Source organism: Syngnathus acus, chromosome 12, assembly GCF_901709675.1.
Source record: "Syngnathus acus chromosome 12, fSynAcu1.2, whole genome shotgun sequence".
Taxonomy (NCBI): Eukaryota; Metazoa; Chordata; class Actinopteri; order Syngnathiformes; family Syngnathidae; genus Syngnathus; species Syngnathus acus.
In genome coordinates this window covers 8,690,880-8,718,120 of record NC_051097.1, presented here as the reverse complement: position 1 = coordinate 8,718,120, position 27,241 = coordinate 8,690,880, and the positions used below count along the sequence as shown (strand labels likewise).

Sequence of the window (27,241 nt, the reverse complement as noted above, 5' to 3'; positions counted from 1 at the left end):
CTCCTGCAATGATCTTAAACTTGTGAATTAATATTGTATTTGGAGGGGAGGGGAATGGTTGTTAAAATATTTTCTAATCATGTGTTCCGTGAGAGCATTTTGTTTTCAAAACGGCCCAGTGTGTGGATTGACCCAGAAAAGTACTTCTTGTGGAGGCACAAAAAAAGTACAACAATAAGATATCATTGTAGTGATTTAAGGAGAAATTGGCTCCTCTGCATCACATGCTGATATGCGTTGGAGTTATTATGCGTTCCAAAGCCACTATTTTCCGAGTATCTCGAAAGGGCTTTAATTAGCGATGTACATTAGCTGATTACAGCAGTTGACAGGGCTAGTCATTTTATTGAGGCTCATCATAACGGCTAGAATAACTCGTTTTATTATTTTTATTCATGCTCTGTTCGGTGTCCTGGAGCGCTTATAAAAACGACTATAAATAATACATATTGTTATTGTGCCGCCCCCCCCCATGTGATTATGACCGTAGACAATGACAACATTAAAATAACTTTTCAGAAGTTCCTTTCAAAGCAATGCTGCATTTACTAATATTCAAGTTACGGTCAAAATTCTGGTTTTCTTGGAAAACATATTTACAGGCACGTGGACTTGTAAACAAACATCTATACACAAATATATTATATCATATATAGATTATATTATAATATATATTAATATTAAAATAAATATTAATATTAATAGAATAGCCAACACATGGTAATATTAACACCAAATATTTCTTAAAATATATTAAATATATTAAAACAATTAATATCAATAGAATAGCCGACACATGGTAATATTAACGCCAAATATTTCGGTTGGTGTATGACGACCTGATGTACCTCGATAATGCCTCAGATAATGCGGCACGTAGTGGCTTCCAATTGTAAACATAGTTCTGAGACAAACACGCACTCCCACGTCTCTGCGGGCAAACATCTTCACAGGCCTCCAACTGGGAAAAGATCACATATCAGCGGGGGGTCTGCAGACTATTAGCATAACTAACGTAAGACTCACAAGCTCGCCACACACCCTGCAAATCAAACCGAAATTCTAATGAAGCTACGCAATCACGTGAAAGAAGGAATTGAACGCCATCCTTTTCCCAACACGGTTCACCTCGCCGGCTCTCGTCCCAGAGCCTTCGTTTTTCACGTCCCTCTGTCGGCTTGACACGACATCACTTTGAGGGAACGTACAACATTATTTGGAGGTTTGCTTGTGTGAGTAAATGTCCTATCTAGCAAAGAAGACGCAAATATAGTAGGGGTAGAAGACTTCTGCCACTTTTATGAGCAAGAAGCTATTGCCTTGCGCTGTTTGGTCCACCAGGAGAACATGATTGATTCCATCAACAATAGTCCCGTTGGGCTGTGCTGTCATAAAGTCTGTTCATGCTGCCGCCAAGCTCCGCAGCCATAACAACTTTTTAGTTCATCTGTCATACGTCCACGTTCTGCTAGCTCATCAAATTTCTTCTCTTGATTTATATTTTATACCAGAGAAAATAATGGAAATGGGAATAGTCCATTCAGGGTCAAATGTAAAACTATAAAAACCTGTTCAGGGACTTTTTGAAGTTACAATTTGGCATTATAAACGTTGATATAAGTGTAAAAAAATATTGCGTTGTAGAGCTAATTACCGACAATTATTTTTGATGATCAATGAATGATTGACTGGCTGCTTCAAATTATTTTGTTTCATTATTGTTGGCTTTGCTTTACTGCAGCCATAATCCATTCAGTTCTATTATCAGTCATCAAATATTTTCTTTATGGCCTCAGTCTGGGACTGCCGGTTTCCCGCCTCAGAATCGTATCACGAGTCTGCGAAAACCACGAACGATCTGAACGATCTGCTGATAAACAACAGAATACCGGGGAATGACGGACTGCTGCAGCAAAGTGGAGACTAGAATATTATGCTGTAGTGTCCACATGGAAGACACATTTCTAGCCAATACCAAAAAATATTACGTTCTCAAAATGGAACCGAATGGTTTGGTTGAAAACATAATAACGCCAAACAAAGATGACTGTGTACTGATTGCGCAACCGATCCTTTCAAGGTTCCACCACGTGAGTCCTATTATGATTTTGTTCATTCAAATCAATCCAAGCGTCAACCCAGGTTTATCTCAAACGGCCTAGCGAAGCATCGGTGGGTGGTTCAGTATGAAGTCTGTCTTGAGTTTGAGTTGATTGCTTAAATGGAAATGTCATTACAACTAGCCGGGGGCTAACTGAAAGAGGGGTGTCTGTCATATCAGCTTAACTGGTAGCAGACTGGAGTCATACGGGAACAGATGTTTGCAAACATATACACTCTCCAAAGCGCTCAAGCAGAGCGTCTTCAATTAAGCCAACAAATCCCGTTGCCAGGAATCCTTTTTTTGCATTTGTCTTCTTCACGTTGATGTTTCAATTACATTTTTGGAACGTGATCAGTTCTGATTTTATAGACTGTCAAATTATTTGACTCGCATGGATATCCTTTCTAAAAACAAAGTAGAGGAATAATCACGGAAAATGTTTGTTTGAATTTCTTTGTTGCATTTGTCGACCTCATCCATTATAGCTCACCAGTCAGATTAACGAATTGGCTCCAGGATGGATTAATAAAGGGAGCTGTAACTTCAAAATTGTGGGTTTGACATCCTGAATAGCTTTAGTTGAGGGTCTGTGTAGAAAATTGCCAATTCACTTTGTCAACACCCGCTCCCTGTAATGATTCCCGCCACACTGGGATTGGGGAAGATTATAATCATCTACTCCATCATTTTAGACTTGATGGACACTTCACATTCAAAATCTGTGGGGAAGGGGGCTCTCCTAGTATGCAATTGCCTCGCCAATTGCAGCCGAGAGAGGTAAACATCACGCGTGTGCCGCCACCAAACGATAAATAGAGACACAAGCTTGTTATGCGGGTGGCACTGCAGGCAAGTCGAGTGAATTTGCCTTTGTGGGGGAAAAAACCGTGCCGCAAAGTCTTTGGCTAATTGTCAAAATAATTGTTTCGGTTTAAATAAATCCACAGTTGCTTATAGTTGAGCTGTGAACAATACTGCCGCTCCCCCCAAACTTGAACAATATGCATGAAGGAGTCGGTGGGTCGTATACACATTCATATCGTTATTGTGGTGTAGTCGATTGCTTTCCAGCCGCGGTGCAGGTGTGTGTGTGTTTCTTCAGCAGGGTGATGCATTGGGCAGGAGAAGGAGACGCAGATATTGATCCATCCCATGGGCTTGAGGCCAGACATGAGGTGAAAATTGTGAGAAGCCTTGAAAATGGCAATTTGACAATTTCTAGTTAGAATTAAGCGCGCCGACGGCCAGTTGGCTAGGCCTTATTAGGTCCCCAAATTGCAATCTGCGAAGCCGAGGAACAGATGTCATCAACGAATGAGGAAAAATCATGTCGGAGATTCTACCGATGAGATAAACGTGTGGGTGTTTGCGGTACTGGATGCGAAAAAGCAGAATATGTCGTATGTAGAATTCGAAGGACGTTCCACTTTACTTAATGATGTCCTTCAGCTCTTTGGTTGGATTTTATCATTCCAAAGTCCACAACAAGATGTTGGCCTCAAAGCGGCTGACCCATCATGCTTTGTGTCCTTTATCCACAATAGAATCCTTTATCTACATTTCCACTTTGTCCATTGCATCCTCTGTCCTGCCGCCCTCAAAGCCATTACTTTGAATCTTCAGTTATCTGTGGCCTTTCTTCCCTTTTCCAATTTAATTACCAGGCCGGCGAACATTCATTCTCACCGGGATCAATCCAAATGGAAAAGGAATGGCCAATCTGCCTCCTGCTCAGACTGCTCGCATGGTTCGGAATAAGCGGCAAACCCGAGAAGGCAAAGCGTGTCACGCCGCGCCTTCCCTTCCCTTCCCGTCCCCCGGCTACTCAGCTACACTCATGTCCGCTCCAATTTTCAAGTCTTTTGCCAAATCTGGAAGCGGCTCAATCATTTTGTAAACATCTGATTGAAAGACTTTGGCAAAGGGTCTGATCAGATTATCCTAAATATCTGATCATTTGTATGCCAGACATTAATCCATGCTAAGCACCTTTCCAAAGGGACCATTGGTCCAAATCTAATTCTTAAGTCCTTATCTATATTGAAATATCTGTCCTCAGTGGTGACATTTAAAGAACTGTGGAAGAACCTTGACTTCACCTGTTGTGTGATGTCACACCACACTGTAGCGTTATCGGTTATTGGGCATCGGCATAAGAAATTATTCGTCAAGAATTCGGAATTCACTAATGGTGTCATGAAGCAGTCGAGCGCAGTTCTCCAACTGCATTTTCGGATTTGACGGTTAACGACGCGACTTCAGTCACGGAATGTCCACTCAGATCTCCAACTACTGTGGGCAGAATTATTCTGGCTCTCCTTCCATCATATGCCAAGTTCCGTGGCCATGCCAAAAATGTTCGTAAACTGAAAATTATGCGCCAGGCCAACTTTCGGTGTACTTGTACCGTCGTCCTTCTTATTTGTCTTTCACCCCCCTGATGACCAATTCACCACCACTTTAAGCATGTCCAGGGTGAAATCTGGGCCCAGTGCCTCTGTAAAAAAAGATAAATTACTTCTTAAAAGGTTTGTTCTAGGGTGGGGAGCCAAGTGTATCCAAAGCCGAAGGATTTAAACAGACATGAAATCCGTTTGGTTTCACTGTGGACTTGAAGATGAGTGAGTGAACACTGGCGAGGGCTCACGGTAACAGTCGGTAGCCTCGTGGGACGTTGGGATTTTCTCCAGAGTTTGTGACTACATGTGCTTCTGGATTCGGGCAAGCACAGGGAGACACATGCCACTTTAATTTAAGCTAACGGATGAGCTAGCCCGCCGGTCCCCCCCCCCCCTTGTGTCTTTACCCTCACAGTGTGGGGTGTGACTTTCATCAGCACATTCATTTTCTTATCCTTTCTGTTCTGGTCCCCATGTGAGTCGGCTTCCTCGGAGATCGTCCGCCTGGTATTGATTTTGAATTTTAATGAGACAATAGATGATATCTCTATCGGATATGATCGTATAAAATGTTCCTGATCACAATCAAAATGATTTACAATCCTCCTCTATATATTTTATATCTGTTTTTTTTTATCTTTGGTGGGTTGGATCCTCATAAATGGCCTTGTACCTTTTAATCTAGAAAGCTAATTACAACAATTCCCATTCTGGTATTGTACATTGCTGAGATGCTTTCATATGTAGATGCAATTAAATTATGCTCTAGTGAGCTCATTAGATTTACATTTAGAGATGTTTTTGTGCTCTGTCCCTCCCGGACCCTCCTAACGGGTTTTCCGCCGCAATCACGGGATTATGATGACCTGACGTATTCTCCAAAAATCCTCATCAAACCTCCGGCTGGCATCGATCGTGCTGCTTTACATTCATAGTCACTATGCTGCTGTATATTAAACATTTCTGTTTGTTTTTTTTTTTAATGGGTCAAGCTAGTCAGTTATCATTAGCCCCAATTTGGTAATGTCAGTTTTTGACCTTATTTTAGTTTTTGGGCCCTTGGGGGTCTTGAGTTAAGACTGTTGGAGGCTAATGCTAGCAGTACCAAGTTGATCCTCAAGCGGTATCAAATAGATACTGTGGATTTCAAGTTCGAAAGCCTCTAAAAATGTTGTTTGCAGTTTAACGCCGACCTAAAGAAAGCAAAATCCATTATTTATCTCGGGGATTTGAGTTGAGCTCTCAGTGGCTAAACCTGCACCGAGTTGCGTTTTTAAAGAAAGCAGTGAATCTAATCGAGAAGAGAACTGAAAGAATAAGGCACGGAGACGTCAGTCATCCGTCGCCATATCCTTATGTGGATGCGCTGAACATTATTATGAAATAAGTCGTCAACTGTCAAAGGGGTCCACAGTTAGCCGATTATGATCATGGCATTCCTTTAAGCGCATTCAATCCCTCTGTTCGTCAACAAAAGGTTGAATTAACTGCGGCGAGCACACAGCATGAAAACTATATGAGATAAGGTATGTGCATTAATATTCATGGTTAAAACTGTTTTTCAATTTGCTTGCAGCTCTTCTTTTATAATGATATTTTTCCTCCCTTACCCCCTCAATAGGGTATTACAGAAGAGAATAGAATGATGGGGGTGGGATGGGGGGGGTGAAGAGCCGGTTACGGGCTAATCTAACTCTGCAGGTGCGGCATTATACGCTTCTCATTGAGAATCGGACTTGCGCTGCGAAGGATTCTGCTTGGAATCTCGCCGCACCTTTTTTTTAATACTGACAGCTGCTTTGTGCAAGTGGTGTCAGGCTAACATGCTAAAGTATGCTGCACACAAATATGGATGTAGACACACAACACTTGTTTTTTTTTAGCCTAATTCTTGCAAATTACAGTGGACAGATTTATCGACTATTCAGGCACAGACGATTACTCGATTATTTTTTTTTGTACTTTTTTATTGTTCGATCTCAATATAGGTATGTTTGCAAATTCCATTATACATTATAAAATAAAGAGACAATATTTAATTATTTTCCGCTCTTTTCTGTCTTAAATATCGTCAAGTCCAACCAGTTGAGTTGGGCAAAAATGTTAATAAAAATATTTTATTGTTTGAAAAAGTCATTTTCTATCCAAACAAAGCAGTAGAAGAACATATTGTCGCTATAGCACAAATTATACCTAAGCTTAATCTTATTTAACATGCTCATTATGTTATTATACGGGACTGATCAATAATAATAAGAGCACCCTTCAAAGCACTGTAGTGAAAGTGAAATGAATCTATTTCCATAATGTTAACTCATCTATTTTTGTGCAAACCCGGCTAATCAAAAATCTGCCCCCCTCCTCTCCCCGACTTGTGTTCTGTACCCATCTATTTCCATTACATTGTACGCTGTGGTGAAAAGAACACAGTGGATATTATGGACTGCTGAATATTCAGCGAGTCTTTGTAGACTAATTATAATTTGTGCCTTCATAAACTTGGGGGACTGGATGTGGTGACTGAGAAAGGCAGAGTGGAAAATAATGGATTTTCTTGCTTTGATGCTGCTGCGCTGTGTCCACAAGTGTCTGATGACGAGCTGTGTGAAATAAAGAAATCCATTAAAGAAAAAAAATCTTTTGTATGATAATTTAGGTTAGCTGTGTTGAAGGTTCCTCTCAGCAGTGGGATCGCAGGAACAGCGGACAGCTATTCCGGGCTCTGATTAAAAAAATTAATAATAAAATAACAACAATGGAACATTTTATTAGTTTAGGTCATGTTTTTGATGTTATGGTATTGTAATGAAAAAGAATGGCACGTGGTGGGACGAATGTGAAAATGGCATACTATAAAATAAATAAAATGGGAAACAAGCTCATCATAAAGAAAATTCACTCAAAATGATATTTGAATCATATGCTGAACACAATATATGTAAATCGTGGATGGTAAATATATTTTTTTTATCATGGGATTTTATGCAACAATTAAACTGCATTGAAGTAAAAGCTTATAAGTAACAAATCTTTTTTGAGTCTTATCCAAGTGTCACACATTTGCTACAAGTACACGTGTAGCCATCACTTAATGGTCTTCCTGGCCTCTCCCGCCAAAAGTCAAACGGGATAAAGTAAATCTCATCCGCGAGTCAGCGACATGGGCTCAAGATGGATGAATCATTTCAATAAGCAGCTCGCCCCCAGAGCGACGATCTCAGAGGGTGGCTTGCTACAGTATTCTATAAGCGAATTAGAGAAGCGGAATTAAATCGATCAATAGCCAAGATGAGAAGGAGGAAAAAAATGCAAACAAGGCAAATATTAAGCAAACAAAGTGTTGGGGTTAGGGGACCTGCTACGAAGCCAAATACGCTTGAGGAATTAGATCTTAGTGAGCTGTGAAGGAAGCCTCAGAGCAGCAGCAACACAAAGAGAACCCCCCGCTGTCTGCGCTGACAAACGACGGGCTTTGGGGAAACCTGCTGGAAATGTAGAAGTTCAGCATGGGCGCACGCAGCAGCAGCACCACCTCATTACCTTTGTAGAAGAAGCCGGCTTTTAGGGACCCTTGCTTTGTCCGTACGTTGGCAAGACGAATACAGAAAAACTAGGTGATGGATTACATGCAATACTTGTATTTTATAGCATGGTGGGGCAAATATGCTAAATATTTTATATCATATATATGTATAATATATATAAAAATACATATACCGTATTTTCCGCACTATAAGGCGCACCTAAAAACCTCCAATTTTCTCAAAAGCCGCCAAAAGTGCGCCTTATAATCCGGTGCGCCTTACATATGGACTAATATTGAGCCACTACGGCAGGCGTGTCCAAATATATCTACTTATATATGGACAAAGTTTTAAAATGAGCCATTCATTGAAGGTGCGTCTTATAATCCGGTGCGCCTTATAGATGGACAAAGTTTTAAAATGGGCCGTTCATTGAAGGTGCGCCTTATAATCCGGTGCGCCTTATAGTGCGGAAAGTACGGTATGTATAATAAAAGTATAGGAAAAAAAATTATATATATAATAATTTAAAAAAATATATATAATAAAAATATAGAAACAAATATATACTGTATATGTGTGTGTGTGTATGTGTGTGTATATATATATATATATATATATATATATATATATAATTTATTTTTCGGTATTTTCTCATGGCTCAGGTTTGCTTGCTTCCACGTGGCGCAGGTGACATACCACATTGCATTTTTATTTATTTAGCACTCCCTCTTCCCCCAGAGAGTAGAAACACTCGCAAGCCCCCCTTGACAGTCTCCCCCACACGCACACAAGATTCCAAGCAAATAATGTAGCAGCTGCCATGTAATCTTTAAGTGTATTTCCAATCGTGTTTATTATTGTGAATACAGAGGTGGCCAACTCTGGCGTTGTCGGTAAGCTTTTTCTATAAATTTTCGTAAGTAGTTGAAGGTGGTAATAGGAGCTTGCAGTAATACATTGTTCACTGTATTTTCAGCGCAACCTCTGGGGCACTTTAAACAGATGGCTACACAATCAAAGTACGACTCAGCAGAATTTTCTGAAAACCTAATCTATAAGAGTACTCTTATTCGGCCTTTTATTTTTTTTCCTCTACAGTATAGCTCACAATATTACCTGTTATGTATGAAAACTTGGGATGGGCAAAAACCCAACCTGGAAATGTTCCTTTAAAATAATTTCCCTCTTTCATTCATTTATTATGACGGGAGATGTTTTGGCACAAGCAACGGGGTGGGCCACCTGTTATGTCCAACATGCTGGGACAATGACTTACAATTTCAAATGAGCTGAATCACCAGACAACCAACGACATCTAAAACACACACACACACATGCACGCGCTAGTAATTGAGAATCCACTCGCTGAATGATTACAACTGCGGTGCTCCCCGACACTAATAATTGAGTGGATGGGTAAATACCATCTGTGTATCTGGTGGGGAGAAAAAAAAAGTCACCTTTACCCAAGTGTGTGTGCTGTAGGTATGTGACCAGCATGATGCTAACAGGAAGAGTAGACTAACGTCCGAGTGCTGCTCTGTGACCCGCGAAAGGTTGATGGTATCATCACAGCAGCCATCTGGTATACAGTACCTCGATTAGTTCTGTCCGTAAATTAAGACGAAGGACATGGAAGCTTCGCGAGCCAACTAAAATATCAGACGGTCAATTAAGTTACAGCTCAAGGCAGAACATGTTGTCAATGATTTTCACACTGCAAATGTGTGCACACCCTCACACTCATGACATTAAAATCTCGGAATACCATCAAAACATCTTCCAGAAACTTCATGTCTTTTTCCCACCATCTGCTATGAACCGTCGCAATGGCGATTGATTCCTCAGTAAAGCCGAGCTCTCCAGCCATCGGGCGTGATTTCTCGCCATTGCATAGCGATGGCGACGCTAGGACGCCGGCGCTAATAACCTCCCCACCCCCACCCACGATGTTTGTGTGCGTGTCAAGCTCACAGTGGCGCGTTCCCTGAGGCTGATTCCCAAGGAGTTCACAAAGTCTGTGTAGATCAACAGAGCTGGCCTCACAAGCTGTCGTGAAGTCAGACGTTTGCGGTGGACGACCGGCGAAGGTACAAGTTCCACGGCTGTGAAGGGTGTTGGATGAAAACCCTCTCAAAACGCTCGAGGCGTTTGAGAAATCCAACCGACCCCCGCCAGTACCGTAATCGCTCTACAGTACGTTTGTGTAGTCAGCATGACTCTTCTCCCCGAGGCTTTTGTGTGTTTTTGTGCAAGTGCACAAAGATCTGTCTTTCAAAAGGTTTTACCGCATTAAAACTGGATGATACGGCAATGGATCAGCGTTGCCACGTATCTTTTGCGGTGATTGGTAAGAGAAAAACTTTCAAAGGAAATCTAAAGTTTACTTGGAAGAAGTTACGTCGACTGCTTACTGATGATTGATTTCGACTCGAGGGCGGAGGCCAGACTGCCGGGCGGGTGGTGATCCATTGTAACAGAACACAACATAATTATATTTCAATCATGCAAATGAGTTTGGTTTTGGTAGTTAGAGGGCTCTTGGAGTGTGTAATTGAAAACGCCTGAGATTGTCCCGCATCAAAAATGTCGAGCAAAGCGCCGCCCGGCTGCTAATCAGAAGAGTTGCCGCGCGTCCTGAATCACAGCTTCAATCTTTTCTCAACTGAATCGGTTTATCTTAATTGTCATTGAGATAATTTCTCTTACCCTCCCTGCTCTGCAAATAATAATAGTTTATATCCTCAAAGAGCTGCTTCCGTTCAATTAAAACAGACGTTTTGGTGGGCATGTAGTGGATGGAAGACTAGCATGTTAGCATGTGTGTTAGCATAGCAGCTGGACATTGTGCATTAGTGAACTCAACAAAGAAAAGGAAAACAAGGGAATATTCTTTATTAACCCTTGTATTATGTTGAGAAAAAAAAAACATTTATTATGTTGCGGGTCATTTTGACCCGTATTGTGTAAATCCACTCAAAACAGTCATAAAATGAAGTTAAACCAATAAGAACTTTATTTTTGATTATACAAACATTCAGAAGAGATGAGAAGTAGAGATATACAATTCCAACACTATATTCGTGTTAATTCAAAAATGTGTCCTTCCCTACATACCATCGGACAACCCCGAGAGGCAATAGATAATTTGCCGACGAACAAGCAATTGAATTACATGCTGTTCCCAGTCTAATCCCAGTGCCCACCTCCATTTGAACATGCAATTTCACGTCTTTAATTGCTTGCAGCAATCGAGTAACCTCTACTAATTGTTCTATGGTGACACATTGATCTTTGATAATGAGAAATTTCTCTTAAAGTTGTTTTGTTCCTGTTCCAAAGAGATAAAATTGGTCCTGACAGTCGGGTTTTCCGATATCTGGCGTATGCTACATTTACTCTCCCTATTTATGGAACCTGAACAATTTCCCAAACAATAATGGGCACACAAAACAGGTAGACTTGCTTAGTTTATTCTGCCACGCAAAAAGCTAAACGCTAACTAAGATCTTAGGCATAATCGTCACTGGCCTTGAAATTTAAGACGAAGTACGGTGAGAATTGTCAAACTCCACACAAGTTACCCAGTGACAAGATTCAAACTTCACCGTGTTGCCCAAGGAGAAGAAGAAAACACAATAATCCTCCGATCCAAAACATGAACGGCAAACTGGGATCACCTCGAACGCTCGGCAGATTATCCCGTAGCGTGAGCAGTTTCCAGACGACAGAATTTGACATGACACACCGACGAGATGTTTTGAAACATGTCCGATTGTATCTGTTAGCTGCAGTGTGAAGCGGTAAACTCTGTGATGTGACAAAAACACACACTGGTGTCGACACAGGTGAATTGAATGCACGGTGACAAGTGTGCTCATTCGGGCGGACAGCTTAGAGCACATTATGGCTTGCAGATGCATTGAAGAGCACATGGAAAATGGAAACGTTGCCCACTTTTCTATTTTCTGCTTCTCTCAAGGACGTGCTAGCATGTTTGTTGCATACAAATGTTTCAGCGGGAAAAAAATCCTCTATCAAGTTTTCAATTACTTTGTCAAATTTAGAATGCAAATTGTACCCTTGAATAAAAAAGAGTGATCAATAAATTCCTAAAAATACATACATGACGAATATACACGACCTCGCAAAACGCAAATATTGGTAATATTTTGGTTTTGAGAGTTATAGTTGTATGTAAATTTAGCTAATCGCTAGCAACCGGTAGCTTTTACGGAAGGCTACTGTAGATTGTATGAACACAAATATTGGTAATATTTTGGTTTTGAGCGTTCTAGTTCTATGTAAATTTAGCTAATTGCTAGCAACCATGCTACTGTGCATTGTTTGAATGCAAATATTGGTCGTTGATTTTGAAAGAGTTATAGCTGTATGTAAATGTAGCTAATCGCTAGCAACCGGTAGCTTTTACGGTTGCTAGCATTGTTTGAAAAAACAAATAGTTTAACAGTAACTAAACTAAAGGTAGGTGTTGTGGCTTTTAATCATTTGTACCGTCGGTGTATGTGTAACATGCAAGCAAAAGAAACAGCGGGAATAAAAATAAAACCGCATTTTTGTTATTTAATGATGAGATCAAACCAAATGACATGCCCCGCGCCATCTTTCCTTGTAATCATCGACCGAATAAACGGACACTCTCGCATTGTCGTGTACTGAAAGATGTCGTCCGTTTTCTTGATACCTTGAAGCTAAATGAAAGCCGAATGCGTCTAATTAGCTAGGCAGCAGGTGCGAGCTTGATGGTTGTCTTCTCGGAGGCTGCCGGGGAGTATCTTCTGTGGCCGTCTTGTAAATATTGACGTTTGTAGATTGGGAAGAGCGAACGGTAGCGCAGCGGGGAAGGCGGCCGACCGTGACGGTAACCGAGACAGCCGCTGTACGCTTCCTCTCAGCGTGCCGCGTGTTTGAACTCCCTCGGCGCTCCCGCCGTGTTGTTGTGTCTTTGCGCGTCCGTTCTTGTCTTTTGTGTTTGATTGTTGACATACTGATTTTACAGTGAGATTTGTGATGTTTTGCTTTTTTAGAAAGCCATAATGGGCCATGCAAAGTGTTTTCTTCTTTCCCGTTTGTTCTTTTGTGAGCGTTGAACCCTAACTAGCGCCGCGGAAAGTCGACTTCCTGTTTCCCCAGAGAGAAAAGACAGCAGGAAATAAAAGAAGTGCAGGAGAGACAGATGGAATAGAAAAGTCAACTGCGTGAGCTCCATGATGGACCTTCATTGCGATATGCAAACTTGACTTAAATGAGAGGGATTTAAACAAATGACACCGACAATCATGAATTGAATTAGATTTAATTAAGTGTCAGCTGCACAACCGGCGGAATGGAAAGTTTGAAAGATTCATTTTAAAAGAGCAAAACAAAGCGTGAGCATTTGTAAATGTCACGCGGCGCCGCTTGATGTCATCGATCCTCAAAAGCAAGGCCGGCGTCGTATTTACGGGACAAAAGGCGAGGAAAACAAATACACCATTTGTTTTCCGTACTCATGATGAACTTAACTACCACCACCACTTCATATATCTTATTTTTTCCATCTCACATTTTTTCTTTTCTACTGGGGGTGTTCGTGCATCAAACTTTTGTTTGTTCCGAGGGAACCCTGACCCGTCGTGTGCCGGTTATAAGACACTTCACCGCGCAAAAGTGAAAATGAAAGCAACGGTGTTTACAGCATTTACCGCCCACCGAGCGCTTAGTCTATAATTACAGGGTAAAATATGGAGCTGATGGGCGAGAAAAACAAATTAGAACTTGACGAATGCAATAATTGTGTCTGGATTTAAATTGAGGGTTTTTTTTTGTTTTGTTTTTTAGGAGAATGTGTTTTCAACCTCTCCTGTTGCTGAGAGCAAATAGTCCATCGAGCACGATTTTCCTCGTATGATGCAAATGGACTTTTTTGGCCAACTTCACGTTGAGATTTCCCGATTTAAATTCAAATGAAGTTTTTCTAAGCGGGTCTGCTTTTTTCACGCCTTGATGTGCCCGCTCTTGTGTTTTATAGTTAAGCCATTGAGCAATGTGTGCAGGAGTGTGCACTGCTAAAAGCGGGGACCTCCTCAACGTGCCCCCCCCCCTGCTGCTCCCAGCGGGGGCTGAGCTCACACATATACAAACACACACACACACACACGTACACACAGAAATCCTATAAAGCAGGACCGTCTGCTGTTCCAAGGTATTTACACAAAAGCCAGTTATGATCCATGTTTGTACGCAAACACACACGAACACACAAGTGACACTCTGACCTTTGAAGACATCTCATCTCAGAAACATTCTATGTGGCTCAGAAATGAGCTCACGCTGAGTCTGAGTTGAGAATGAGAGCCCCGGAGAGATTACTCAACTATGAACGGGGTCCTTGCTGAGAATCCGGGGCCAGAGTTCTGGAGCCGTTGACAGACTGTCATCTGACAAGATGGACGGCTGCTTGGGAAATGGGGAGTGTGATTCAAATCAGCACCCAGGCGGGTTGAAGTTAACTTTTCGTCACTATTACTACTCTTTCCCAATCTGTTTCCATTTTCTTGCTTAGGAGTCCAAATGTTGACCTTGATTTTTTTTTACCCGTATAGATCAAGCGTAAATTAAAAATAATAAATATAAAAATAATAATATATAATAAATAAATATAAATATGATAATATATAATAAATAATATAAATAATAATAATTTGTTTTGTACTTTTATAGCATTCTCTGAAGAAGAATGTCTTGCATTTTATATTGTACGTTTTTACAATAGAGTACAAACATCGTCCCGCTTACCCTTTGACGTCTGCTTTTTATTTTCTGACATAGCTGAAGGTGAGTCCAACTCCGGGATCTCTTTTCTTCTTCTCCGGCGTGAGGCGGGCGCTCGAAGCTGTTAACATTTCATGACTGTTGTCTCGGCGTGACAAAGACCAACTGTGCTTTTATCTTTGATGGCTCTTGCCGCACGAGTGAGAATATAAAACCAAACAGGAGTGGTCAAAGGAGCCATGGCACGGCTCAGTGGGGCTCTTCAATCAACAGTCGACATTGAATCGCTGCCTTTTTTTTTGCCCTTTTATCAACCACCGCTATTGATGTAAAACTTTTTTTCTTTTGTGTGAATTTTCTTTTCTCCCTAATAAGCATGATCACCGTGGACACAATAAACATCTCCACTTACATAACCACCGCCGTCCTTTTACACATTTGTGCTTAGTCGTTATCATTGCAGGGAGAATCTTAAGGGGGATGCCAGTTTGGATGTGGACGATAACAGGCTGCTTAGATATTGATCTGTTTCTCATCAACAGAGTGCTTTTCTCTTAAGAGCCTGCTCAGCTTGCCGGACACCCAAACACGTGATATGAATACTAATGCATGTTTGGGGGGGGGGGGGGGGGGAAGGGCTTGTGCACCTGCTGATAGAGAAACATCAAGAGAAGTGTGATCATTAGGAGAGCACAGTGGGCACGGGAGGAGAGAAAAATATTTTGTGGGCAAGGGTGTTCCCCCCTGTTATTTTTATTTTTTAGCGACATGAAAGTGAATATTAGAACCAGCTTGACGTTTATTGTAATGCATTTTATTTTGCAGTCCGCTCGTCCTCACGTACTTTTGAAGTATTCTTTTTCAAATCATCTGAATTTTGTAACACACTGATCAATCAATGGTCTCTTTAAGTGCTGTTTTTACCTTTCTATGTAGTGGAAGTCAAATTCCTTGTTTGGCACGCTCAAACATGGCGAATAAAAATTCTTGAATCTTGGTGAAGTTCTAAAATGGACACTCAGAGCATAATAATAGCAACCCACGCTAGCTTACTGCTCATTAGCAGCCACGCTCAACCATAGGTCAAGATATTTGATCTTCGTATTACTCGCATTTTTTAATCCCATTGGTGTTTCAATCCTAACCCTAACCCTAACCCCCCCCCCCCCTCCGAGAGATAAAAATAATTCATACCACGAACTGAAAATGGGCAAACGAAACGGCATGATGAACAGCTGGATCACCAAACCGGTTGCAGAGTTCAAATAGGATGTGAAAATAAATGGTCAGCAGAAACCAAAACAAACCAACAGCATCATTCAAGCAAACAAACCACAAAAGTTTATGACTATTAGATTAAACCGTATATTCCCAAATGCAGCCGGCCTCAGCATTAAAAATTAAATTAGCCGCTCGTGGTAAACAGCTCAAGTTTGCGTTTACAACAGAAGAACAAACATTTCTCTCTCACTTTCTTTCAATAAATGCAAAATGCATGTAACAACCTTTTCCAAGAGTAAAAGCTCTTAAATTCAACAACTGCATTACTAAAACTTTCACTGCATTTCCAGAGTGCGCTTTAAAAATCCTGCAGCGGTAATTGTTTCCCCTTTGCGGCATTGTGTTGACGCTTTGAAAGTTTAGCATTTGGAATTTTGACAGCTGCAATGTTGGCCTTTAAGAACTGGACGTGACTACGTGTGGGGCGACAGTGTAGGGCGAACGGCGGGCCTCCATTTTGATGTGGCGTCCACATCAATCACTTCATAGGTATGCTTGAGGGCATCTTGGATGTCTTATTTCACAGCAAACAAAGTCCAGATTTATGATATAGAAAAGGCAGGTTGGATTGGAAAAACGCTTTAAGCTAGTGTTTAAGACTGTTAACTCTTATTGGACACGGTAAATTGTTTACTGTTTTAACAAGAGATAATCACTCGTGATGGTCAACAATGATAGAGCGTTGGGTTATAAAGCATGGATGGGTAATCAGAGGCCCATTGAAATAAATAGATGAATAAAAATGTTTTTTGAAAACTCGCCAAAATTCCTGAAAAAATGAGGAAAAGTCCAAAGTATGAAAAAAATATCTCTGATTATGCGAATCCATGGGTATTTCAAAAGTATTAACGTTTTTGGTGAATTCATATTTGAGAAAAACTTCATGTTTATGGTTAAGCTGTTTTTGTGCTGTCCATTATTTGTAATTTTCGCAGTATGTAGTTCTTTGGTTGTTTGCTTCAAACCATTTCTTGCTGTCAAAATATGCTCTGAAAATCGAAAAATCTGAAAATCTCCCACCTGTTTTGCCCTTATTTAAGATAATATTTTTATCATACAGGCAAAACACTAAACCCTCCATTCCAAGACCTTGGAAGTCGATTGGAAGTCAACCGAGTGACCCGCTGCGAGACCATAACTAATTAAGTGCAATATTACAACAAGAATAATATCAATGAGTAATATAATTTAATATGCCATTTTCTTTTCCATTAATAAATTAACCTTCCGTGTCATTTTTACCTTGAAACAACTCAAGAAGTTTCAATTGCCTCACCGTCATCGTACTCTCTATTTTCCATCACCTGATATTTTGAAGTGCGGTCCAATTAATCGGCATGAATCGGAACAAGGACGTATAATATATAATATCATATTACGAAATCTGGAACCAGAGCAATGACACCGATTGAATGATCGACAGCCTTTTTCTAGCATAGCTATTTCCATTTCCTTCCTATTCCCCAATCGGCAAGCTCACCAAAAGATTCTCCGTGGTGCTTTTTTTTTGGGGGGTGTGGAAAGATGTGGATAAAGAAATATAGAGCGTGAGCATTGCTTGGTGCAGGAGGAGACCTCAGAGTTCATCTCATTTCAGACTTTTCTGAGCAGCTGCGAAATGACTCTCTGTTCTTGAGCCGAGCCGGCGCCGCTGCGTCTTTGACTTCCTGCGGGCCGCGATAGACCAGGCGCTTCTGTTCCGCGCTGTTTAGCACCTCACTCGAGTCGCTGGTGTGCATCTCTCCCGTGGCGCTGCCCGTCAACACGCCGCATTATATCTGTGCCAGAAGCATATCGCCCGATGTGCAGCCTACTGACAACATGCGTACTTGTTATGGCTCCGTTTTTTTTTTCGTGGTTCTGGCCTTTCGGGGCAACTTTGGGACAAATTGTATGTTTCACGGATAGACGAGTTGAACTTGGACCTGTATATAAAATATCATCATCTTCCCTGACGGTACAATATCGGAACGTCATGGTAAAATCCGCTTTATGAGGATTATGACTTTTTAATATGTCAGTCTCTACGTACTGTCAACACGACATGCCATCAAATGTTTTATTACTTTTGGTAATAATATTCATGTTTGACACGGCTGTTGCACACCTTTCATTTTGCTCGGGAGATGAGCTAACACTGCTGAAATAAGAGCCGGTTTCATTCAATTAAGAACTGAAAACCTTTGACGATTCATATTTTGCTTTCATCTGATGATTGATAACAATTGTGTGTTATCTCTACAAGCAGGTCAAAGTTAGGGTGGGTGAATATAATATAATCTTTTAATGGAATGTTCTCTACGTACAAACTTGTACAAAGGACCTCTTGCTCAAAGTCAGCTGGGATAGATTCCAACTTAACTGTCATTCAAATGATGCAAGACAAGGCAGCTTTTTATAGTTTGAGTTTCATACAAGAGAGCAAGAGCTCGACTTTGGAAAAAAAAAAGTTCTGAAAGACTTAAATCATAGGTATGAGGATTTTAAGCAGGATCAAAACGTCTTTCCACTCCAACCTGACATGACCCCCTGTTGGTTGCTTACGATATTTTCACGCAGCATAACGGCTAAATCCTGAAGCACCATGTTTGCTTCGAACTCTGGGCTCGTTATCTGCTAACCTAAAAATACCTCTAGTAAAATTGATCTATAGACCAGTAGAGTATTTTTCAAAGCTGACTGGGAGCTCTCGTGTCATTAAGAAGCCAAGCTGCAGCATTCTGAAGGAGCTGCAGGTGTTTGATGCTCTGCTGAGGAAGTCTAGTGGTGGTTCAAGTATGGATACGCTTCTCTCGGTCCGCGATGTTTTTCTGCTCAGGCTAGTGAGGTTCTAAACTACCGATTAACGGGACTGCTATTCAGTGATTTATAGACTTTTAATTTCTGGAGCAGAGTTGCTTGATTAAATGGGGACTCATCATCTCATTTCTGACCGCCCCATTACTTGCCAGTGGAAAGTTGCTTTAGGCTTGTTGGTCCGGCTAGTGATAAATATCAACAAAAAACTTCTCGTATCGTTGCAAATGAAATGGATTGTGTGTGTTTCTTTTGTGTGTGTGTGTGTTGTTTTTCAACAAAGTAAGCAATCAAATGGAAGTCCTGTCCGGCCCCTCGTCGGAACCAAATGGAAAAACATTGAGCTTTGCATTATTTAAAGGAAGTGGCCGTTGTCCAGAGTCTATTGACTTTCTTACTTGCTTCAAATGCCAAGCCTCACCTTTTCTCCTTTTTTTTTTTGCCAACTCATTGCATTGTAGCCACCGCTTGGATTACTTACATTTACTCGGAAAAACATCCCCAGCGTGTGGAACAAGTGAACCGGATTGACAGAGTCATTATTATTTATGACACAAGTCTCCCTCACTCTCAGCAGCCTCCCTGCATCACTGTTTGTTTGACTGATTTTAAAGGTTAGTAACTTGCGGATGCTCGCATTGATACGTTCTCCAAGGTAATCTAAATGGTTCTGCATAGTTAAAAGCGCTACCTTTGATTAGCCCTTTGGGTGTTTTGATTGTGAACCTAACTGCTCCTCTGCTCTCCTCAGCACATTTAGCCACATTTGCTTGGAGAGCCTTCGTCTCATAGCTCATCCCGTCTAAACAACCCGTGGCTCGATTGTGCGTCCCCACGCCGCCATTCACCTCCTGTCGCCCTGACACTGTATATTCCGAACGCACTGCGGCCACAAGCGACGGGCTGAACCGGCATAAAAAGAGCCATTCATGTCCCCGATGCGTCTTTATGGGAGAAAGCTTTCCTGTGCAGGTGCTGTTGCCGGGTAACCCCCCCGAGTGGGTGCAGAAAGAGCGGTGGGAACTTGCAAGAGATGGTGGGAAGCTGCTTCCCAAGTTTGGCATAACTGATGCCCAATAGGGAGCTTTGTTTTATTCTTTTTTTTTTTTTTCCACTACTGCTCTGACTGTGGGATTCTTCAAGCAGTGAATTTTTATTACAAGGAGCCTGTAAAGTCGGAGGAATGGAAGTGTAATGCGGTTATCTGTAGAATAACGCTGTCAACTGACGCCAAATCACGTTCGCAGCATTGCTTTCTAATCAAGCCAGCATCAAGAAGAGCTAAAGCAAAAATATTTTGTCAGTACCAATGAAGTAATTGTGATGTCATTTGATAATAATAAATTGTATTATAATATTGAAAATTATTATATAGTAAAACTAATGTTTTATTATAAAAATTATATTAAAATAATATTAAAAATTATTCAATGATGATGAAGATTTTCTGGTTTTGAATTATTCATTCATAAATATTTACTGATTTTATCTCCTGAAAAATTAATCAGTTGGTATATTTTCACATGCCCCAAAAAATGATTAGGCCTACTCGCATTGTAGTATAAGACTCAATGCAAGCAGAGCTAAGATGTCTGCCATCTAGGGGTACTTGGTGATATTACAACTCAAAATTCATACATTTTTCTTTTAGTTTTAAAAAAAAGTCGGTGAACCAACATCACATTGAAAACATAATTTACAAAAAAAAGCAAAGACTTCCACTTTGGCCTTAGTTTCAATCCCAGAAAGAAAACAACCTGTGGCAACGGATTGAACCGATTGATTGCCGAGATAGTTTTGAAGCACGCTTCATCTCTGTTGGTCTGCTCTGTCGCATCACTTGATTTTCCTCATTTCTCTGAAAGGCAAATTATGATTCCGTCTATCGATCTCTGCATAAACGTGTTGCCTAGTGATAAAAGATGAGGTGTGCTTGGCTTTTATGGGATCCGATTAACCTCCTGCTGGGATTGGACATTCTGCATCTCCACGGCTCTCTTGCTGTGTCAGGGAGCATTTGATGGCCTCTTAGAGTGATTAGTGTCTTGATGTGTTTTTATTCTTCTGCACCACCAACCGTGTGATGCCCATGTTAGAAAGCATCAAGGGTTGTTCGTTGGAACACCGATTTTCACGTTGCAGTGTTAATAATAACTCAAAAGCTAAAGTTCAAACGTGAACAGCTTTGTCAGTGGTTGAAGTGTTGATGTCTCCATTTCATTCAAACGTCTTGTAAAGTTGCAAAACGTCCTGATATATATGTTTTTCATTTTTATTGTACATAGCCCTGAAATTCAATACTTCTGATGTTTGAAAATGTGGAAAATGTTACCTCTCAAAATGAGTGGCAGAGCATGACTCAGAGGTCCCCTGAGGTATTTCTGAACAGGAAAGAAACTTACCATTAAGGAAAATGGCAACAAAGACCAAATCTCTTATTTAGGTCATTTCTCATCCATTCAGTAATGTTACGTCATTGTACAATCGCTAAAACACAGGTGTCAAACCCAAGGCCTGGGGGCCAGATACAGCCCACCACATCATTTTATGTGGCCCGTGAAGACTTTGTGTCATTACTAAAATTGTTTTCACTTTTAAAAAAAATAGAGATATTGCTTGCAATTTTTACAACTATTCATCTTTTCAAAATATTTGAACAGTTTTTACTAGTCTCTAGATGGCAATTTTTGTGTGTTCTTGCCATAAAAAAAAAACATAAATAAGAATCTTTCTAATCTTTCTATTGGACCTTGAAGCATCCGTCAAAACGCTCCTCAGCGGCTAGCATAATGAGGAGCTCTGCTTTATTATTGAAGCTAATATTAATGCTAATCGGACAATATATACATTTCTAATTCCTCGCACTGCTCGCGGTTATTACCCGGGAGACATTATAAACATATGTCTCACAATCGGTGAGCGATGAACCATTCCGTCACGGTTTACGTTATCCCGACAAGAAAACAAGTCTTAATTGTTGAGTGATCGCCTGAGGCGTGAACGATTTACGCATCATATGTTCCTCTCATCAAATCTTCACGCTGTCCAATTTCAATAACCTCTGCTTCTTCTTATCTGGCGCCCACTCCGGTGCTTTCATCTCCTTCGTGCGTATCGGATTCAACCAAATCTGTTTTGCGAATGTGTTCAGGAAAGTTGAGGAAACTTCAAATGTTTGATGAGGAAGTGCCTTTAAATATGCACACGTGGAAGAGGATAAGGATGAGATGAAAAGGGGATCTAAACCTCTAAAGTTGACCCCGGATCTCCAAAACTGAACTAAAGACATCCCCGCTTGCGTACCGAACCCGCCGTCAGTACCCAGCAATCGTTTCCTCACGAGAATTTTACAACCTAGATTTACCACCTAGGGTTAACTTATCTCCACAAATCATTTCCTTTTTCATTTGCCGAAGCGGTCCGGCAGCATACATGATTTACAAGTACAGTAGCTGCTGACACGAAATCCAAGGATAACTCGCGGCTGCAAATCAAAGCGGCTTTACCCGTGTTATTTATAACGACCCTAACGGTGTCATAAAATGGTCAAAATCTGCAGTTACAATTGTTTTGACTTGTTTCCAGCCCGTATTTCGTTTTCCATCCGCGTCATCGTGAGTAGAAACTAGGACAGTGTGTCACATTCACGCCGAGAAACGTGGAATATAATCTCCCGGCTCCAAAATATGATCCAACAGCAACTAGATCTGTTTGCTCCCTTGACATTGAGCCCCGTTTTGTCATCTTTCAACTCGGGGGGATCAAACTCTAACCTGCCATCGCTCACCGGCTACCGTCTTTTTTTATGAGTCTCGTTCCATTTACTCGTTGGAGATGTACTTTGATATGCGAGTAGTTAGAAGAAAGAGCATGGCATGAATACGGATTCAAAAAGATTCCAAATGAGTTCAGATCATTTGTGTTTATGATTCATACTATTATTTCCATGGCTTTGTCACCTCACGTCTGACATGTATTACTGAAGCTTATTCTTTTATTGAACGGGAAGTCTGTAATTAGGTTCTGCCCGAGGCCTGTTTATCATGCATGAAGCCAATCGCCTTTTCAAAGCATCCGCCGAGACAAAAGCCGTATTCTCATTTTTTATGCATTTGCTGGGAAATCAATTCAGGTTTTTTTTTTTTTGTTTCTCCTTGGCAGATAAACTCAGTCCAGCGCCTGACACCAAAAAAAGTCTTGGCTGCTTCATTACACCTCGAATTGCAAGTTAAAACAGATGCAGAAGGTTAAGATATTTATGCTCTAATTGATCCACGGAGGAGTCCATTTGGCTCCTTTGCCGCAAAACACTGAGGAAGACGTCTTTAACTCCTGTCTGGACCGAGATGAACTCTTGAATAGCTTGCTGGAATGAGAGGATTGCTCTCCTAATGAATCAAGTTCATTATTTGAGATGGAGGATACTGACTTTTGCGTTGCTCTGTCCGGACATTTATTTGAATCATGTTGGCGAGTGGACTCAGTTTTACGCCGTGCAGTATGTTTGTTTCAGAATGAAAGTGTTTTTCCTTATATCCATTAAACTGCCGTATTTTATATGCTGCAGCTAATTAAATATTCGGAGTGCCAACGGATTTCCTGATCTCTCCTATAGATCTTTGCTAAACTGCCTCTCCACAGATTATTTTCATAAACTCCAAGTTTCTTTTGTATGTTGAACTGTGGAAAAATAACAGACTCTGACCACGTCTTTTGAGGGGAAAAAAAAATGCAACCAACAGAAGAATTGTGATCAGGATGGAAAAGTCGATGCAAGTAGTGAGTTGAAACATTGGCAGCCCAAGAAAATGATCTCCGTAGAATGACTATTTAACATTTTCCAATAGAATTGATGAACTGTATGATTGCCTCAGGTCGCAAGGAACGCACGTAAATGTTACAGTACTAGAATTGTTCCTTACAAGGTGTGGTGTATTACTTTGATATTTTCTCATATTATGCTTTAATTTCATGCCTGGCTGGAGCTTTGTTGATAAGCTTTAGAAAAAAGCTTTCACTTAAAAGACCCATGAAAGCATTTCCCTGGCCGTCGTGTATAATTTATAACACAGATATACGTCTTATCACGTTTAAGTTGTCAGAACAAAAGAGGAGCAGTAGATAACGTCCTCTTTTGCCGCTGTGTCTTTTCTCTGTTTTAGTGGTGGACAGCAAGGCGATCCCGGAGGGCCTGCAGAGGTACAACCCGATGCCAATCTATCTGCCTGTCAGCTACCGGATCCTTAATGCTGAGTCAGCTTTCTTCCTACAGGAAGCAAACCAGGATTTAATGAGGAATTCCAGCCTGCAGGCCCGTACAGAGTCCTTCTTCGTCCACCAGGCTCGGCAGATGCCCTTTGTCAACGCTAGTTACGGACCTCTGTCCGTGCAGCAGCCCGTTCCGTTGGAGATGCTGCAAACTCAACCCGGGCCCTTTAATTTGCCGACTTTCACATCGGTGCCGACGTCCCCGTCCCTCCTTCCGCTCTTTACGTTTAACTGGAAGGTTCATACGTACATCATCAATGAAAGGATTCACCCCAGCTGGCCAAAGGTCCAAGTGTTATTCTACATCGCAGGGAGGGACTGGGATGATTATAGCGCCATCCGAAAGCTGCCCTGTATTCGAATGTTCGCCTTCCATGAGACTCAAGAGGTACGAGGGACATGCAGACTGAAAGGCGAACTTGGGATTTGTGTTGCTGAGCTACAGCCTCTTGCTAGCTGGTTTAGCCCACCCACTGTCAGGCCAGGTAGGCAGAGGACATCCGAGCAGGCCCAAGGAACCTCCGTGGAACTCTACTACATGGTTCAACCCACCAACACTGGTGACTGCAACGCCGAAGATTCCAGGAAAGGCAGCGGGTTCCGTACGGAGCAGCACGGTCCGAGGGGCTATTCCGCGGGACATACACCCATGCAACGCATTGGAAGCGTCAGACTCTTTCAGCCACTATCGGAACTGAAACTGGACAATAACTTTTTGGTCATGGTGGCCTCCAAACCTATCCGGCAGAGAGAAACTCTATCTGCTTTTCTGGCTCTGTCGACTCTTTCTTCAGTGCAAATCTTTACCCTCAGGTAAGCAATTCTCCCGTAATGTCAATGTACAAAGGTTAATTCCGAGTGTGCATTATACAAGGTGACTGCTAAGTCCCACCAGGTCCAATTTTCTGTTCGAGGTAAATCTAGCCAAGAACACAAGACTTACCAGATAATTATAAGGCGCAAGCTATCCTTTAATTCTCAACAATGTGACTTATAACCCGCTGGGCCTGAAAACCCGATGCACCTTATGGTTCGAAAAATACGGTCAATTGAACACTATGACCCCAAACGAAATGACTCCAGGCGTGGCTCTCCGTTGATCCGTACAGCGCGAACATTAGAATCGATAGCTTTGACTTTCTGTCACAGCTGACGGTGCTTGCTCAACTTAACCACTTGCATCACTCGGATCCTCCAAACTCATTTCCGCAGTAATCATATTACAAACAATTAAAAAGGATTTAGCCGGAGTTGGAAAAACAAGCAAGATTCAGCCAAGCACAGTGACATTTACAATTCCCAAAGTATTATCAGCATGCGGAATGTGTTGTTGCAAGCCATTCATTAGAGAGAATCACTGATGTTTCTTGTGACTCATGTAATATGACTCAGGGGACAGTGCGGAACTAATCAGGTTAATGCCACTATGTGTGTAGGTGTGATATGAGGCTGACAAACATAGCTTGTTACGTGACACAAATGAGTCGAAATGCCTGTTATGATTTTTTTTTCTAGCTAGGTACACTCTTTAAAACTGAACACGGCTCACCAAACGCACAAAACCGTTAGCCAGGGTTTTGGAAAATATTTCAGTGTGATCAACTGTGGGCAATTTTGTGGATTAGTGTGTGGCATTAGAGATTAGAATATGAGTGCATGATAAGATTTGGATTTGCCACAGCCCCCTCTCGAGCGCAGGCGACGTTGCCATGACACCACTCGTCAGTCTACCGCCTAGCATTTGTTCATTCGGGACATTTGCTGTACGTGGTTTTGATATCGCCACAACTGAGTTCTACAGTTTTGCTCGTCTCCAAATTGAAGTTGATTTACAAACTAATATCTGAATCCACTGTACGAGGTCTTTAATCTTCTTGCTACCGAACACATCACTGCGATAATAATCTTCCCGGAAACACTCCCAAATTGATATAAACGCATTTTAACACAATTGATATAGTCACAGCCTAGCAAATAGTTTTTAAAGTGTTCTAACGATTTGTTTTGACTAGCCAACACCTTAAATGTAGCTTTGTGCCGATTGTTTTCTCATCTGTTTGAGGTGATTCCACACCAAAGCGGCTGTCATTGATCTATCGAGCTCTGTCCGGTATGAAATATGATTCAAAAAGACTTTAATTGCTCTGTGTTGTTTGATGCAAATGAAGGCGTACGGAATATTTCCGCTGGGTTTCCTGTACGCCCGAGATCTAAATCATGAAAGATGAAACCGTTAGCATCCTCAAAGCGCTCCTGTGACAAGGTGCCTCGGCAATTTGTCAACGCTGAGCGAGCGGGAAATCCGCCAAAAAGCCTCATTGCTTTTTCTTTCGCTCTCGTGATAATGAACCCCCCACAAAGTATTTGCGTTTTCGACGTGTTAATCACCCTCTCTAACATACGTCTGGAACTTGAAGGTCCGTGTTTTTTTGGTGTCCATAGCACCCAAAAGTTGTTTAGAAGCTATCTTTTATTTTTCCCTTTGGGAGAGTGAACACTTGAAGTGCAACCAAAACTACCTCATTAGCAGCCAAAACATTCAACTTCAAAGACTACTTTATACACTACTTGACTGCAAGCTTACCCAACTCAGTAATTACATTCCTGGGATAATCCAATATTTAACTATCTGAGCGTTTCTTTTATCACACGGACACACTGAATCATTATTATAAATAAAGTTTACTTTGTACCATCCTTGAAGTCCCAGCACAAGCGTAGATGCAAAAGGCATACCCGCATAGACAGTGAAAACAGTGAATTGAAACAAAAATTAATATATAGGTCAGACCATATATGTGTGTGTGTGTATATATATATATTTGTATATATATTTATATATTTTTATTTTTATACTTTTGTACCATTTATAGATATATATATTTTTTTGGTATTTTGTTGGGGTATAGAAAATAAGAAAATAAGAAAATAAAAAATAAAATAAAAGAAATAATTATATATATATATATATATATATATACATATATAAATATATATGTATATATATACTTTTTTTTTTTTGATCAGGCGTGTAGGGAATGGACTGTGTATTTACCCTCCATGATGAGGTTCTCCAGCCACCGTCATTTATC

General features: G+C 41.0%; 1 protein-coding gene across 3 annotated transcripts in view; it reads left to right on the top strand.

Moving 5' to 3' along the window:
• The window catches only part of si:dkey-112m2.1 (transmembrane protein 132C), an 85,612-nt gene that overhangs the window by 19,537 nt on the left and 38,834 nt on the right, over positions 1-27,241 (top strand). For 2 of the 3 annotated variants that reach the window (XM_037265992.1, XM_037265991.1), the window contains one exon: positions 24,044-24,962. In XM_037265992.1, coding sequence (XP_037121887.1) covers positions 24,044-24,962 — 919 coding nt within the window. The remainder of the gene's footprint in view (positions 1-24,043; positions 24,963-27,241) is intronic. The other variant, XM_037265994.1, reaches the window with a different exon arrangement.